The sequence below is a fragment of the Argiope bruennichi genome, chromosome 4, assembly GCF_947563725.1.
Source record: "Argiope bruennichi chromosome 4, qqArgBrue1.1, whole genome shotgun sequence".
NCBI lineage: Eukaryota > Metazoa > Arthropoda > Arachnida > Araneae > Araneidae > Argiope > Argiope bruennichi.
Genome location: NC_079154.1, coordinates 142602472 through 142618788, shown reverse-complemented (window position 1 = coordinate 142618788; position 16317 = coordinate 142602472). Strand labels below are relative to the sequence as shown.

The following is a 16317-nucleotide window of genomic DNA, read 5'->3' as shown; positions in this document are numbered from 1 at the left end:
ACGTCAAGTATATGGAGTTCTTTCTTGTATATTTTGGTTTGCACCTTCCGACAATTGCACAATTTGCAACAGACAAGTGACTATGGAGTAACAGACAAGACACTATGGAGTATAAATCCCTTTTAGACCAGAAAAAAGAAGCTATCTCAAAGTTACTTTCCTCCAGTCTATCAGCAGTTGATTGGGTCACGTCAAAGCTTTTTTGTGTGGATATTAAAAAGTTTCCTTTGTGAAACTTCTTTTGAATCTGGTGTGGGTTACGTTTTCTTCAGATACAAAATTTCGGCGAAATCGCATTCAGACATGCGCGAAAATATCTCTGGACATTGAAATTCGCGAATTTCTCCCTTTGGACTGTGAGACGCGTATTTAGATTGAAGGAAATTTCTTTTTAAAAAATCTTTGAGATATTTCTGTTTATTATTGTTCATTTATACTTTTATACTATTCTTGTTTTCCTACTATAGCTCATTAAGTCTCTACTAGCACTGTAAAGTTGCATTTCTAACACTGTAAAACATGATGAGAAACGCTTGATTTCGCATCAACCATATCTCGTCAAATTTGATTCCTCTTCTCTCAATTATTCTGTGCATTTAACAATTCGAATATACGTTAGCAATAATGCAAGGTTCCAAATTTTGTTTTCATAATTTGAATCACTATGATATGAACATTTTAGAAGATACAATAAAATTCCATAATTCAACTTCATACAGTTCTATCGTTGTTAAAAGTTCCACAATATCAAAACGGTTTTTTCTCATTTTTTAAAATTACATAATTTTGAAACTGTTTTTTTATTAATCAATCGTCATAATTATAGTTACTCTAGTACATAATTCTCAAGTGGCATCGAAGATATAATATGAACTGATTGCGAGAGAACTACGTAGGATAGTTTAATGGCACTTTCCATCTATGAGAATATCCGAAATTTGCAGCCGTAATGCGTTTCGACAGACGTGGTTGATACCTGGCAGGATTTCCGCTGTGTGGTTCCGTCTCGGGGAACTGTCTTAACGAACCATCTTTCTGGGACAAAAAATGTTATTGAACTCCATTCACAGCAGATCTCACACCAACATTTATTTTTGTGTGTGTATTTGAGGTTGAAGAATAAGTTGAGAGTCTGGATCCATCAAGTTAGAATGAATGCCCGCATTGTTTCCCCACTCTGAAATCTAACGATCTCCAACCCTAGGACTCGCGCAGGATCAATCCGCAGATGAGCATAAATGATATCATAGATCAGTGTTTTCATCCGAGCTTGCAAAATAAAGGGCACAAACGAATAAGGGGCTTTTGGCCAGTGTGTTTAACGAGTTTCTTCGTTCTGACCAGAAATAGTATTGGTCAAATCGGTGGCTGGAACTTACCTATTGGAAATGTTTCGATTATTTTCGATTTAGTTTACAGTAAAACAAAGGTGTGCGTTTAAATGTATTCTTTTTTGTTGTTGTTTTGGTCAAATATTTCTGACACTCGGCGCATTGCTTCCGGAACAGCAGCGTTTTCGGACTGTAAGCAATTTTTTAAAATATGTTATTTTAATGTTATAAAATATGTTAATTTTAAATTATTTTCATGTTAGTGTGAGCACAATTGTTTTGAAGGAATGTGTATCTCTATACGATGCCACTTTTTCTTTGAAATCTTAGTTGTTCAAAAATTCGAATTTCGAACTCATTTCCAAAAATATTCTTGCACAAAAATAAATTTTATACTTTCAAGACATAATCATTTCAGTGATGCCAATTTTGCATTTACTTTTCGTTTATTTTAACAAATTTATATGCATAGTATATATAACGTTTTGTTCTTTATTTTTTAATGAAATCCAAACCTATTTCGTTAGTATACTCATCTGTCACTTGGAGGTTACTGTAAATAAAGGCACGTTCATCTTTTTTCACTCTTTGAGTCTTCTATAGGTGAATCGATACAGGTCTATGTAGCTTAGACCTGTCACATATTTCTTCTCTGTTAAAAAAGAACATCAGCCATGAGATTTTTTTTCTATTCATAATTTTACTTTGTTACGAAAAGCATAAAAAGAGACTGAGCGTGATCTTAGCTTTCGGGATAACTTTTGGATTGCATAATTTATTAAATAATTGTACAATCATATGACCTTTCATTAAAAAAAATTAAACAAATGCTTCCTTGTTTTAAACATTCTTTTATGTAGGTATGACCATGTTAGTGAACAGTTCAATTGTTATCGGTAGAATGATGTATACCATCTATAAACTCGTTCGCCTCTTGTCTTCCTACCTTAATCGCGTCCACAATCCAAACGCATCCAGAAAAGTGAGTTTCTTTAAACTGGATATTAGAATTTACTATTGATGGTTAAAGGTTTGTATATTAAAAATGCATATGCATTTTGAGAACTTTAAATAGCAAAAAATAATGACCGTAATAAAAGCAATAAAATCATAAGATCATGGAAAGGAATAGACACAAACATTTCAAGTATTAACAAGAAATCGGGAAAACAACCGTCCTTTTAAATATAATTAATCAACAAATTATCCTTTTCAATAGGTGCCAGTGCGGAAGGTAAACCGGGAGTCGCCCTCTACTTCAGAGGAATATATTTTTTTGCCGTCGTCTCCACTGGTAAGGAGATGTGGACTTTGACCGTTCCCGGCCCGGTGAATAACAACACTTGGAGGGAGATAGGGCTGCGGTGGACCAAAGACAGAGGATTAGATGTAAGCATTCTTGGCAACGCCAAGAACTGGGATCGGCATTTTTTTTTTTTTTTTTTCGTAAAGAACAGCTTTTTAAAATTACTTATATGAAATTTAATGAGCAACAACGAGAATTAGGAAATATACAGTTTTGAAAATTAAGCTTCACTTTTTTTATTATAGTGAGTTTTTGCTTTACTTAAAAGAAAAAAAAAAGTAAATACCTTGCAATTCACTTATTTGCTATCAAAGTTACAATGGTCATAATTATAATCATAAAACATAATTATTCAATTAATAATAGTTATTTTAAATATCCTTACGTAAAAAGTATCATTCTTCTTTCGCCAAGCAGCATGCTGGAATTTCAGTTACAGGTTGAGTTATAAAGAAATATACAGTTTCAATGTAAAATACAATCAAGAACAATGTAAAATATTATATGTCATCAGACGGACGTTACAGATTTCTGATTCTGCAATGTTTGTTTATATGTTTATACATATCATATAGATGTTCACAATGTAATTTATAAATTTTTTCCTTTTCAATTAGTAATCTCATTTCTCTGTAAGTTCAACCCATTGTCACCATTTGTATTCTTGTTCCCTCCATTTAGTTACTACTTCGCCAAAATACAGTTGTGTAGCGTTTGACACCGATCGTATTCACTTTGGAGATCCCTGGATTGTTTGTCGTCTTTTTCTTTCTTCTTTTTTTTCCCTCCTCCTATCTTGTGCTCATCCAACTGGTTAGATAATTTAGTGTTATAGGCATCGCGGGCACAGGATGGCTTTTTGTTATGTTATGTAACAGAATTGTATGGGGTTATTTTAAGTTTTGTTAGAGATAGTCGCAGATGTTCTGTGTGCGACCCCTTATAAGGGGCGGTACACTTTCTTTATGGGAATTGCACAGAACCTTAGGGGAATATCGCATGTGTTGCATTGTGAACTTGTGATTCTCTTTTCCCCAAAAGGTAACATTGTGCTTGTGTATCTACACACTGACACGAAATGTTGCTTCATCAATGAAAACTAAGTGATCTATAAAATTATAATTTTCCGAACGAAGCTGCTTATCGGCACAGAATCCAAAGCGCTTTTGTTTGTCAAAGATCATTCAGCTTTTGAAACACCTGTATTTCGTATGGAATCATTTGATCTTTCTCAAAATTCTCCAGACGATAGGCCGAGAAATCTTCTCTTCACGACTCACCTTCTGCGTTGATTTTTCCTGGCTTAGTTGAATGAAGACTTCTTTCTTGCGATACAGTCAGTCCGACCAGGACCTATAACTTTGCGCAAACAGCCCGCAGTCTTAGATTTGTCATGCCATTGATAGACAGATTCTCGAATTGGAACTTGTTTTCCGAATTATGATCGAAAATGTCACTGCACAACTATTGCGGACTCCGCTTTGCTGAATTGAAGGGCACAAAAAGCCTTCACCCCTGCAGGCGCCGCCATTTCGACTGACTATTCACATGCTACTGCCTATGTGACTTCTGTCAAGGGCGAGACACAATCTTTAAAGAGTACATCTATCTTAAGATCCTCCAAGGTGGTTAGTGTCTTTGACTGTTACTGCTTTATAGGAAAGTGTCTGACTGTTACTGTATCTGGAAAGTGTATACTTCTTTAAGAATCAGCCTGTATTTTATGATGCATTAAGATGATTAATGAAATTAAGATATATTCCTTAATAACAAAATTTTATAAAATTATTTAGTTTATATATAGAACTATTTTTTTAAAGATTAACATTATACAGAACTTAAAAAAACGGAGTAAAAGGTACAAAGCATTAGAGATTGGACAACAGAGAGAATTAAGTCTTATCGAGCCTAATGTAGGCAACAAAAACGTTAGATAGGCCAAAATTCTGAAAACGCTAATTTCCTGCCTTATCCATAACCATTGAAAAACACTTTTTTTTAAACCGAAAACTACTCTCTATCAGATTCCTTTACCCTTCTGTACAAGTGAATGCCATAATCAAAACATTTAATATCGGGCTCTCCATACGCTTCTTTCGCATTGAGGTATGATTATATAAACATATAACCTTATCCATTTCAGTCTTTCGCCTCTTTTGAAGTACATTTCGTTGGTGACTCAACTACAACATTGTAGTTGACTTTGCTACAATGTTCAGTAAGAAAGGAAATATTTGCAGTATGCTTTGCTTCATTGCTTTAGAAAATGCGGGGGTGGTACCAAGATCGTCTGCAATGGGTTTAACCCTATGAGCCTTGACCTCTCGACATCGCTCCGTTCGACAGGGCCTGACTTCGACACTTTGGAGCGGTTAAATGAGTTTCAATGAGCGCTCGTTGAGAAATACCTCTCACTTTTTAACCGCCCCAAAGTGCCTGAGTCAGGCCCCTGTCGAACGAGGCGATATCGGGAGGTCGAGGCTCATGGGGTGAAAAGATTTAGAGCGGCAATTCTAATTGCGCATGAGATAGCGGACATCACTAAACATTCCCAAGTCGAAGGTATAAAATTACCTGATCACGATGAGCTCAGTTAATCGATGTGGTCCCGGGGATATTGATGAAGACCGGCTGTTTCGGCCCCTTCTGTGCGTGCAAGTTGCTTCCAAAGCAAAAACAAACCTTCTTAAAATTGAAATTTATTTAAACATAATGCATTATGAAACAGATTTATATTTAGACAAAATAAATTATAAAATGTTTGCTTTTATTCAAATATCATTACCTTTCGATTCATTGTTTATTCTTTCCTGAAGTGAATGACGAGAAAAAACAAAGATTAATGCTAAGCGCATTAAAATCAAAATACCATCTGATTCATTCAATGTTTTGAAATGATATTTTAATGCTAATTCCACACAAAAAAATGAAAATAATGTTTTAAAAACTCTTAATTTTAGTCGTAGTTCAATTCCACAAAGAATAAAAATCTGGGCCCTTGCTCTTTTTTTATTGAATTCATACTGCTAAATAAACTTTAAACAACAGACTGATTCGAAAGTCCTTCAACAAACTTTAAGGGTAGGCCAGGCATGTAGAAGCATGCCTTCTTTCCCATAATACTCGCGTAACCACTCATCCCATAATGGGAAGGAAAACCACTGCAAGGTATTTTGTGCCAATGAATGAAGTAAAAAGAAAAGGCACATTAGATACAATTTACAACTCGGGCATAATGGAATACAAATTCATAATAGTACAATAACACAGCGGCATGAATAAAAATATTGCACGCTTTATGCAGCGTTAAACACATAATGGTAAGTCAGGCTGGGCATGAACAACAAATCTTTGGGCATACTGACCGAAATGAAGTTCGGTTCGCATGTTGTAACTCTTTCAACGGAAATTTGTAATACTTGAGGCCTCACTAGTGGAGGAAAGAGTCAAAGAATTTGACTCTATGATTCTACTGTAAAAATGACTTGTACTGCTACGATGACCTGCCCTTGAAGTGAGTCTAAACGCTTTCGAATTCGCTCTATATAACTGCCTAAGATTCTTTTTTTTTTCAGTTTAACATAGTTTAATAGACGATGAGCACAGAAATCTTTTATCAACTGGCGGACGTTCGTCATAAGATTCTGCTGGGCAACCCAATACCACAAACAAAAGTATGTAGCAAAACTGAGAGATGATTCTAGACGAGATTTATGTCGATTATTTCACAAAGAAAATTTGAATTACTGAATAATATGACACATTGCAATCTGCTGAACTATTGAAACTTACATTTTTTTTTTCAAAGTGTCATTTCAACCAGATGTTCCATTCATACAAACTCAAATAATGCCATGCATATTGCCTTATATTAAATTTAAGGCAGTTTAATATTTTTAAAATACAAGCCTGTTAAAAAAGTAATTCAACAAAATTTTACCTGTAAACTTTTCCACAGTTTCTTTCTTGTGAAAGATAATCCTCTCAGATTTTTTTTTTAATTCTTTAGTTGTTCGTGAACAGCGTGATGATCGGACAAGTACGCTACCCTGATGACGTGGAGCCATCTTTTTCCAGGGATGGTGCAATGATGCTGACGGTAGGTTGTCTTCAGACATCAGACGGAGAATTCGAGAACTTCGCATACGGCGAATACGATGAGCTGACAATCTGGATGTGGGCCCTCAACGGTAGTGAGATCGCATTCTTCCTCGGTGGACACGGTAATGGACAAAAATAAATAAGAAAAAATCATATTGTTAGAAACTCTTAATATTTCCTTTATAGATGGTAATAAAGTAGTACAAGCAAATAATTTTTTCTTCTGTCTGAGAGGTGGAATAACCAAATTTCACTTCCCTTATACCTCTAATCCCTAGTAATCCCCCTGTACAACTTTCCATTCTCATTCCCAACTGTATTCCAATTTCCGACGATGAATGAGAGAAAAAAACCGTCCGCATTCGCCTGTCGAGGGGGGAGGGGTCTGAGAAAGTGATAAAGCATGGGCTGACTTTCTTGGTTGGTGAATTGTCGAGCGTCAAGTGGGTAGTGGCTTCGCTTTCGCAGATTTGGAAGGGTCGATCTTGACAGGACATAGCTTCGGCCTGAGATAGGTGACTTTTATTTAACCATCCGACTTGAATGGCCGTAGCTGTCGGATCACCAGATATCCTGTTTTACAGAGATATATAACTACAGGTTTGATAAATCCAGACTTGTTAAGACCTGTTCTGAAGGCCCGTAGCCTTTATGGATATGGTCCTAAATCTGCCAACTGACCCATTGCATGACCCCCCCCCCCCGCTGTCCGTGGACGTCTTCCGTGGAGGGCTTCCCTCAAATTGTCGATAAAATGAGTAGACATGAACGAACTCCGGAAAACCACAAGAGAGAGGAAAGAGAGCAAAATGTGCCTGTCTGAAGATGCGCACGGTCCGTCGGAAAGAGGTTCTAAACAACTCGGGTAGTTCTTCACGAGAGGACTTTTTTCGGCTGGTTTAGGCTGGCTCGTTAGGGAATTTATGGTGGAGCGGCAAGGCTATAATATGTATTACTGTAGGCCTTCATTCCGCACTGTGTCAGTTGTTGCGGATGTTCCCGTATCATTGTATTACATATGGAATTACCTTTAAAATTATTTTTTAAACGAAGACTTTAAAAACTGTCATTGTGGGAATTTTGACGAATAAAATAAGGGAGCTCTTTTCTTTATTATCAGTCATTTTTAACCGGAAGTCGGGGGTTAACTTCATCGAACTTGGAATATTTCATTATAACAATTAAATACGCAACTTGGAATATAACAATGAAATGCGCTTGATGCAAGGAACATTGAAGAAGAGAAGGGAATCGGTAGCAGTTAATACATATATAGTAAACTGGAAAGTAAATTCTTTACTGTGTAACCGTTACAACAAGTAAAAACAGGCAGACAAAGTAAAAATTAGGCTAATATATCATTTGCAATGTACACCAGAAAAGGAAAAATTGAATTATTTCTATTAATGAAAGGCTCACGTCATGGGTGACCGAAAAGGATCATAGATCATCAAAAAAATCAACATCTTATTTCTCATTGGTCTAAAAATTCAAGGTTTATTCAAGGGTATAAGGATAAATATCATTTAGTAATTATCTGTTTAAATTAAAAGGTTATATTCGAAATAATTCTTTTCTTATTGGTTATGCATACTTCATTTTTGTTGATAAAGATTCACCCAACTACGTTTGAAGGAAAAAAATTATTAAAATAAGCACAGTGAAATTATCTACAACAAATATTTTATTGTAAAATATTTTCATTTAATTTTTAATTTAATACGAATTATTTTCCATAGAAGATCTATCATATATATATATATATATATATATATATATATATATATATATATATATATATATATATATATATATATATATATATATATATATATATATATATATATATATATATATATATATATATATATATATATATATATATAATGCATAGTAAGCGTTGAATTTGTAGAGAATCAGGCATCCTTCTATTAATGCGGTTTGAAATTTTGAAAAGAGGGGGGGCCATCTCATAGATCTTATACAGAAGGTCAAAATCTGCGAAATCCTTCTCAAATGAATCCTCTTCTAGCTTCCCAATGGGCACTTCGGATAATATAATTGGTTATACCAATATTGTACCTGGTTAGCAGCTATATAAAAACCAAAAAAAAAAAGTCTTGTTATATTTTAATAAACATGCTATGAACTAAAATATTCTGCTCAAGCAGACTGAGACAAAAATGACGAAAGCTGGTTTCAGGGCGTGAGAGATGAAACGGTTTTCAAAGGAATTGGTAAAAGGTTTCGGTTTATATTTCAGAATAAAATTAAAGTAAATTCTATGAATAAAAGTGGATTTCCTTCCCAAGCACCCACCTCAATGTTTCTCAAGTGCTCTACCAGCCAGGAAAAGTGTCTGTCAAGCCTTTTTGTAGACGTTATAAACTTTACATTAATTGTTGTCACTTGAGTCCTTGAATATCTTTTAAATGTGCTCAACAAGAATTCTCCCTTTCTAATCACTTGAATTCATCATTAATACTTCATAATGCATTATTTTTCTGCTAATTGTTTGAGATAATTTTATTTTGCATTTTATTCAATAAAATTTCTGTCATTCTTTTTCATGCTGCCAATCGTAATTGTGATTCCAAAGATCCGAACACAAGTAAGTAAATCTTAAAGAAAATACATATTTTTATTTCATTATTTTTTACGAATTGGATTGTAATCAATTTTTTGTTTTATATATTGATATTCATAAACAATTCTTTAGTACAAAATAGACAAATAATCCGTATAGGCATACTAATAATACGAAGGAACAGAAAAACAATTTCTTGTCGTTCCATGAATTTCAGAAAGGGAGAATTCGATAATGCTTGTGCTTATTAATGTTCTTTTTTAAGAAACGTGTTATTGAAAAGAAGTATAAAGCTAGCAGTTGTTGTTAAATATTGCGTCAATAAACATTTCTAATCTAAAGTATTTGTGAAATAGCAAACTTTAATACGGACATTTTGATTTCTGCTCACAAATTATAAATAATGATATCATACACAATGACTGGCGTGAGAAACGTAAGATTTGTAAATAATAATTTGTGATGACATTGCATGAAAAAAACTTCTTTTAACCTTTCTTTGCGTGTTTTTTTTTTTTGTCTTCTTCTTTTTTCTTTTTCTATGAAATAAATCAGGGTGATATAATTCATGCTCTAGATTAAAGGGAAAATGTTTATAAAAATCCTAGTACAAATATATAATATAAAATAAATTAAAAAACATAAAAAAACATGGTGGAAATATCTATTATCATGCAAATTTACATGTTAAGCTCAGTATAAAATAAATTTTAAAAAATAATATATCTTTTTATCATTTTTATTCCTGTTGATAGTTAAAAAACAGTTATTATTTTTATTTAAAAACAAATTAATTCCACATTTTTGCATGAGATTGTAGAATACCCTCTGCATTTAGGGTGTTTGCACCGGAGTGACCCACCTACTTTTGGCCAATCTTCAATGTCCCTCTCTTCTAAATTTCTCCACTCATCGCTTTTATTAGAAAAAAATTGTCAGATTAGTTATAAAAAAATATTCAAGAAATCGCACGTTTCTTCCAACCACAACAAACAGCAGAATGGCAAGACCAAACCCGCTATAATGATTAGGAACATTTTATTTATTTATTTTGACAGCTGATTCTTTATTACGCAATAGTCGTTAAAAAAGTTGCCTGCAACAACCAATTTATAGTACACCTGTTTTGAGTATAATGTTTTGTCCACTAAATGTTATGATAGAAATTTCTAACATGCAAAGACGGGTTAAACCATTTCTTTTTTTTTTTTTGAAATGTCGATGAATTTTTCCAGAATGCAATAACTTGAAAATGGCTTTCGCTCTGGAAATTCCTCTTTCTATACTCTCCAAAATGAAAATTTTGCATCGAAATTTGCTGGATTTGTTCCCAGTAAAAAAAAAGTCCCTCTGTTCTTCATGTATCCGAGTCCAGCTGCCGTCCCAATTAGACAGCGTTGTTGTGATCTCGAACAGCTGAATTTGTGTTTCACAAATGGATTGGGGTTAAAATTCCCATCTTGAATGAAGTGAATTAAATATTTGATTCACTTAATTCTTGACTGTATGACTTTAATGCCTCTCAACGCGTATTTCCCTGCCTCCGAAAATAAATTCATAAGCTGCTTTTCTTCTAAAGAATAATTTGCATTTCAATGTGTGATTGTTATCTTTCTCTCTCCCCTCAGCCTGCGACGTGGAGACCCATCCTTTGCGATGCGAAACAAACACTGAAAAGATATTGGAAAACATGGTAAGTTTCGACCGTGAATGGGGTGACTCGCATTCTGTTACCCCATCAAAAAGAGGTAACATGTATGACATGATTTGTAAGCTTCTTAAATAGCATGCCATGCAGCTCCATATTCACAAAATAAACAACTGGTACAGGAAATAGGTTTAAATGTTAAAAGAATAAAAAGAAAGAATGATGGTCCTGTTAAAGCGATTTTTTCCAGTAGTACAATATTTTTATAAGTATTTAAAGAAATATTTCCTTCATTATCACTTCTAACGTTATTCATCGGGTGCGTCCATCTATCATACTTTCTTCAATATTTAAACTCTCTCTTTTTGAAAATTAAAATTGTTTTATTTTAGATAGACTCTTATCTGAGAAATATTCCTAACTTTCAATATATAGCATTACACTCTTGCGAAGTTCTTGAATTTAAAACTATATTTGTCGCGAAATGGCTAGATTCGGATGCTGTGCCAATATAATCCAACATTTAAACGGGACATCATCCTTTCGGAATGCATCTTTAACTTATTTAGAATTATTCTTTGTGCATTTAAGAAGGAATTATTTATTCTCTGCGTCTTCGCATAATCCGAATATCATTTTCATCATAATTGGTATCCGCACTCACCTCCGCTACAGGATTCAGGATTCAAACCTTCGAAACTCTACAGCTTGCAGCTCATCAGATGTGATATTAAAGATCCTCACACCACTGTGGCATGAAAGTGAAGAATGGACGGTTTCAGTACAACTCTCGTTATCTGACCGTAATTCAAGATGGCGATGTTTGTCCCAAAATAGTCCTTTTAAAAAAATGGATTGTTATAATTTACGCTGAAATTTCCCCAATTTTGCTTTCATGCTTGGCATAGTATAGAAAAAAAATAACTCTTGCGTTAATGAAATCTACCAACCTTCAAGTTTACTGCAACTGATTGATGATGTTAAAAAAACTTTAATTGCTCTTCTTATTCGGCGATTTTTATTTCCTTTACAGAGTTGTCACGAAATTGTTTCCTTGGACATTCTGTTGTTTCACATTTTTCTCAGTTCTCGAAACGCGATTATAGAAAGGTAATTTTCTGTTGTGCGCGGACTTCTGACATTTCACGAACCATTATATTGTTACGCGGAGATTCCACATAAAATATATATTTAATTAACATCATTATTGTATATACTATAAGATCAGTAACACTACGATCAGAATATTCATGCCAAATAAATGATTTTTTTTTTTCATTTTATTAGGACAACCTAGTTGTGGAGAATACGGAAGGTTTAATAAATGCTTTGAATCATCTGAAATCTCTTTCTGAAGTAGAAAATGATCCAAAAGGTATCCTCTTTTTTTCTTTATTGTCAGAAATATGTTTACTGACTGTTTATGTAATTATACTTTTCGCATTGAGAGATAATATAAAGGGTTTTAAATATTGGATACATTTACATAAACATTTTTTAAATATTGGGGAAATCAGACGGAGAAGAAATTGCATGGCAATAAAATCAGCGGCATTGGTGAGAGATTTTTCTTTTAATCCAAAGATCCCTTTCTTGGGGCAATAGCTTAAAAAATTTGTCACCGTAATAATAAAAATACGCAATCAGAAAACATCGGTAGCAAACCATGTTTGGAAAAGGGCATCTAAGAAACCTTTAGAGGATATTTCTGAATACAAGTCGAGAATATTTAGTGAAATAACTCAAGGAGCTGGAGTTGAAGTCTGATTTTAGTGCCACAAAGGCTAAATATGGCCATCTGTACCAAACATATGGTAAATATAGGAGCATATGGTAACAAAATTATGGGGAAAGAATTTCTAAATTATAACCAAGATTCTAAATTACCATTGGCATTTTGATAAAATTGTTAATTATTTTAAAACAAAGTGACCTACGATAAAAGTAATCGCGCATGATGTAAAAGGCCTATCGACTGCAAAAGAAAAAAAAATTAGAGTGAGGATTTTCTCCCACTACAACGTTAAGTGATAAAAGCCGTTGTAATAAAAAAATGATGGAAGTTTTAATTGGATTAAAATGTGTACCACTGAATAGGGTGTTCATTAAAAAGTATATGTGAAACATGTATGCCCAATACGAAGACGAGTCAGTATAACATCCTTTCTCTTAACTGAAGCACCAGGCCATTTATTAAGTATGGGTTTTAAGGAAAATAATTTGTTATTTTCTTGTAAATTTCATTGTTGCTGCCCCATTTTGTAAATATACGTCCTGATATAGCATTTAACATCAGATAAAGGGATTAATCTGTTAAGTGCGATTGATGCAAATTTAGCAGCAGAATCCGCCAACTCATAATGGCTGGAACCCAACAAAGCATTGTGTTAAATCCTTTGCTTAGTCAAATTTTCCAAAAGAAAAAAAGTATCCGTTCGATATGTGTTGCAAAGCATAAAAGATAGCTATAGAATCTGAATTTGAGGAAAGTTTTTATGAAGTCATTCATTTTAAAAATTAACCTAACATAGCCTTTAAGAAAATATTCTAACCGGCTAAGTGGAAATAGTGCGAAAATTCTCTAAACAATTCAGTTCCAATTTTTTTTTCTCCTTCTCCCCTCTTTCTCTCCCTTCTAGGCAGTGAAGACGATGAAGGAGATGATCGAAATGACGAGGAATTGAGATTGCTCATATCCATTGTTGAAAAGCTGATCGTCCTCACGTGGGACAAACCTGATGAACTGAGTCTCTCAGACTTGGAAGAACTGATGGTAAGAACAAGAATGTCTTTCATCAAGATGTGTCAAAAGGCCTTACAACTCAATGAAGTTCTTTTATAATTTTTGCATAAAAACTGTATTCGCGTCGGACAAGGACAAATTTATGGCTTCGATTCCATATAAAATACAGAGGGTTATAAAAATAATGGAAGCATCTGTAAATAAAAGTGATACTTAAGAATCCCTTCGTAAGCCACTGTTTTTTTTTAATATAAAAGTATATATATATATATATATATATATCATGGTAATATGAGGTAGTTTTAGTGAAGTTGTATACGTCTTACATTTGTCAGAATTGTAAAATAGCAGAACTAATGTAGGTTCAAGCTACATATTACATGTCAAAGGTGGTCCTACGCCTTATTAACAAAAATTCTTGTATGCATTTGGGGTGTTTCCATTAATTTAACCACTACTTGTATATTTTTATAAAGGGGCATTACAGGCAGCGATAATTCAAGCCGAAACGACACACGCTTAATTATGCCTGAAAATTGTCGCCGAATCTTCCATCTAATACATATCTGCAGGATTTCTTCAGCTGTGCTGCGACGCAGTGATCCTTTTTGCTTCTGCAAGTACACCAATATATTTCACAAACTGGGCCGGCGTTTCTCAAGTCAGCATGAGTTCCCCGCCTTATGAATTAGGCAATATATGTAATCAAATAAATTTTATTATATTATACGTTATATAAAGAAAAATAAAATTTTTGCGCTCTGGTGCAGATTTAGATTTTTTTATTTATTCGCACACGAAGTATAGAGAAAATATTGCAATCATCAGAAACTTGACATTTTGATGAATTTCCATGTTCTAGATCTTCCCAAGTTCGAAAAACTTATTTTTGGAAAATGTCCGTCTGTCTATCGGTCTGTGACAAAAATTACTCAAAAAGCTTTGAGAGAGACGATTGAAATTTGGTTTTACACCAAATTTGTATATTTCTATTCAAATGTTGAGAAAAATCTATTCAGAGGAAGTCTGTCTGTCCGGCTGTTCGAATGCAAGTTAACGCGATAACTACAAAGCGAAGAAATCTGGATGGCTGAAATTGGGTGCACAGATTCAACATCTATAGTGTAGGTGCCCATCAAATTTTGAGCCAGATCCAACCAGCAGTTTCCTGTCTGTCGATCTGTTGTTTCAGAAACGTGTAAGCGCGATAGCTCAAAAAACGCTTACTGAAATATATCAAATTTGGTATGTGATTTTGTAATTCAGTGTTAAATTTTGGTTTCAATGCATTGGGGAAAAAAGTATCTAAAACACACTTTCGATTTTCAGATGTTATTAATGGTCTGCCAGGCCAAAAAACTCTCTAAGGAACGATACAACAAATTCAGCAAAAATGCTAAATTCATGCCAAAGGTTCATATTTCGTAACTATTGTACGTCACTGTCATCTAGCACGTTCTCTGAGATAATACCTATATTACAGAGAATGCGAGAAAGCTTTCGAGAGACCACTCCCACTGTTTTATAAATAAAATCATATAAGAAGTACAACCATCAGTTATTTGTCTACGGTTATATTCATAAAATCTCATATTTAAAAAATCACATCTATTTTTTTAAATCCCTACATTATGGAAGAATAGCAAAAATGTTATGCGATTTAATCGAACTTCATCATTTAAATGTTCAATGCACGCCAAGGCTAATATTTCATAACCATTGTATACAAGTTCCAAGAGAGGCATTTTCTGAAATAATCCTTCGTTAGAGAAAGTTTTGGTGAGATCATTTCCTTTATCGAAGCCTCCAAAATCAGCCGTGAAAATGGAATGCTCAAAGAATAGTATTAAATCATTTGCTTATTTCTTGCGTGTAATTTGAGATCAGATGATGATATCTGATAGTGATGGGTCCCGAATGCCGTATACATATCCGCCATGCTTATTTTCAGTGTATTTGTCTCGAGTATGCTGTAGTATTTATCTCACAACTGTAGCTAGTTTCAAAAATATTGCCACTTTAAAAAGAGGCAATCGACTCTTCATGGCCGAATGGTTATAGCACTGATCTCATAATCAAGAGATTGTAAGTTCGAATCAGCTAGAGTCGATGCGATTCACAGTTTGCGTAAATATTTAATTCCTTGATTTTATGTTTCTCTTTATTTCACGCTCCAGAAGATTCTGGGCATTTCTTTAGTTTACCAGACAAGTGCTCTGGACTTTTCTTACTATCTCCAGAAAAGTATTCTGGAACTTTCCCTACTAGTATAAAAGCAGAAGATTTGTCAGTCACTGTGTTCCCAGTTCAGAGTTGAGTGAATAAATTGGTTTAGCTTTACTTCTTGTGTGTGTCATTGCGTTCCACACTCAAGTATCTACGTGACAATATTATCTAATTTATCACTTTTCCCGTAGATAGGGCGGATTCATTTTTTCTGTAAGCAGTTTTATACCTCGGAAATAATCTTTGTTTTAAGTGATTATATATCAGAATTCACTGCCCAAGTTGTTTTATTTCATACATTTTAGCTTGAATAGTTCTAGATACATATCTGTTTTTCTTCTCATTATCAAATCATTTTATACCCTGCAGAATGAG

The 16317-nt window shown here is 33.9% G+C and overlaps 1 protein-coding gene across 1 annotated transcript in view; it reads left to right on the top strand.

Annotated features, from left to right (window-relative positions):
- Window positions 1-16317, top strand: part of LOC129966487 (uncharacterized) — a 64337-nt gene that overhangs the window by 16227 nt on the left and 31793 nt on the right. The window contains exons 6-11 of the mRNA XM_056080915.1: window positions 2551-2720; window positions 6647-6860; window positions 9338-9349; window positions 10954-11018; window positions 12261-12348; window positions 13613-13746. Of these exons, the coding sequence (XP_055936890.1) occupies window positions 2551-2720; window positions 6647-6860; window positions 9338-9349; window positions 10954-11018; window positions 12261-12348; window positions 13613-13746 (683 nt within the window). The remainder of the gene's footprint in view (window positions 1-2550; window positions 2721-6646; window positions 6861-9337; window positions 9350-10953; window positions 11019-12260; window positions 12349-13612; window positions 13747-16317) is intronic.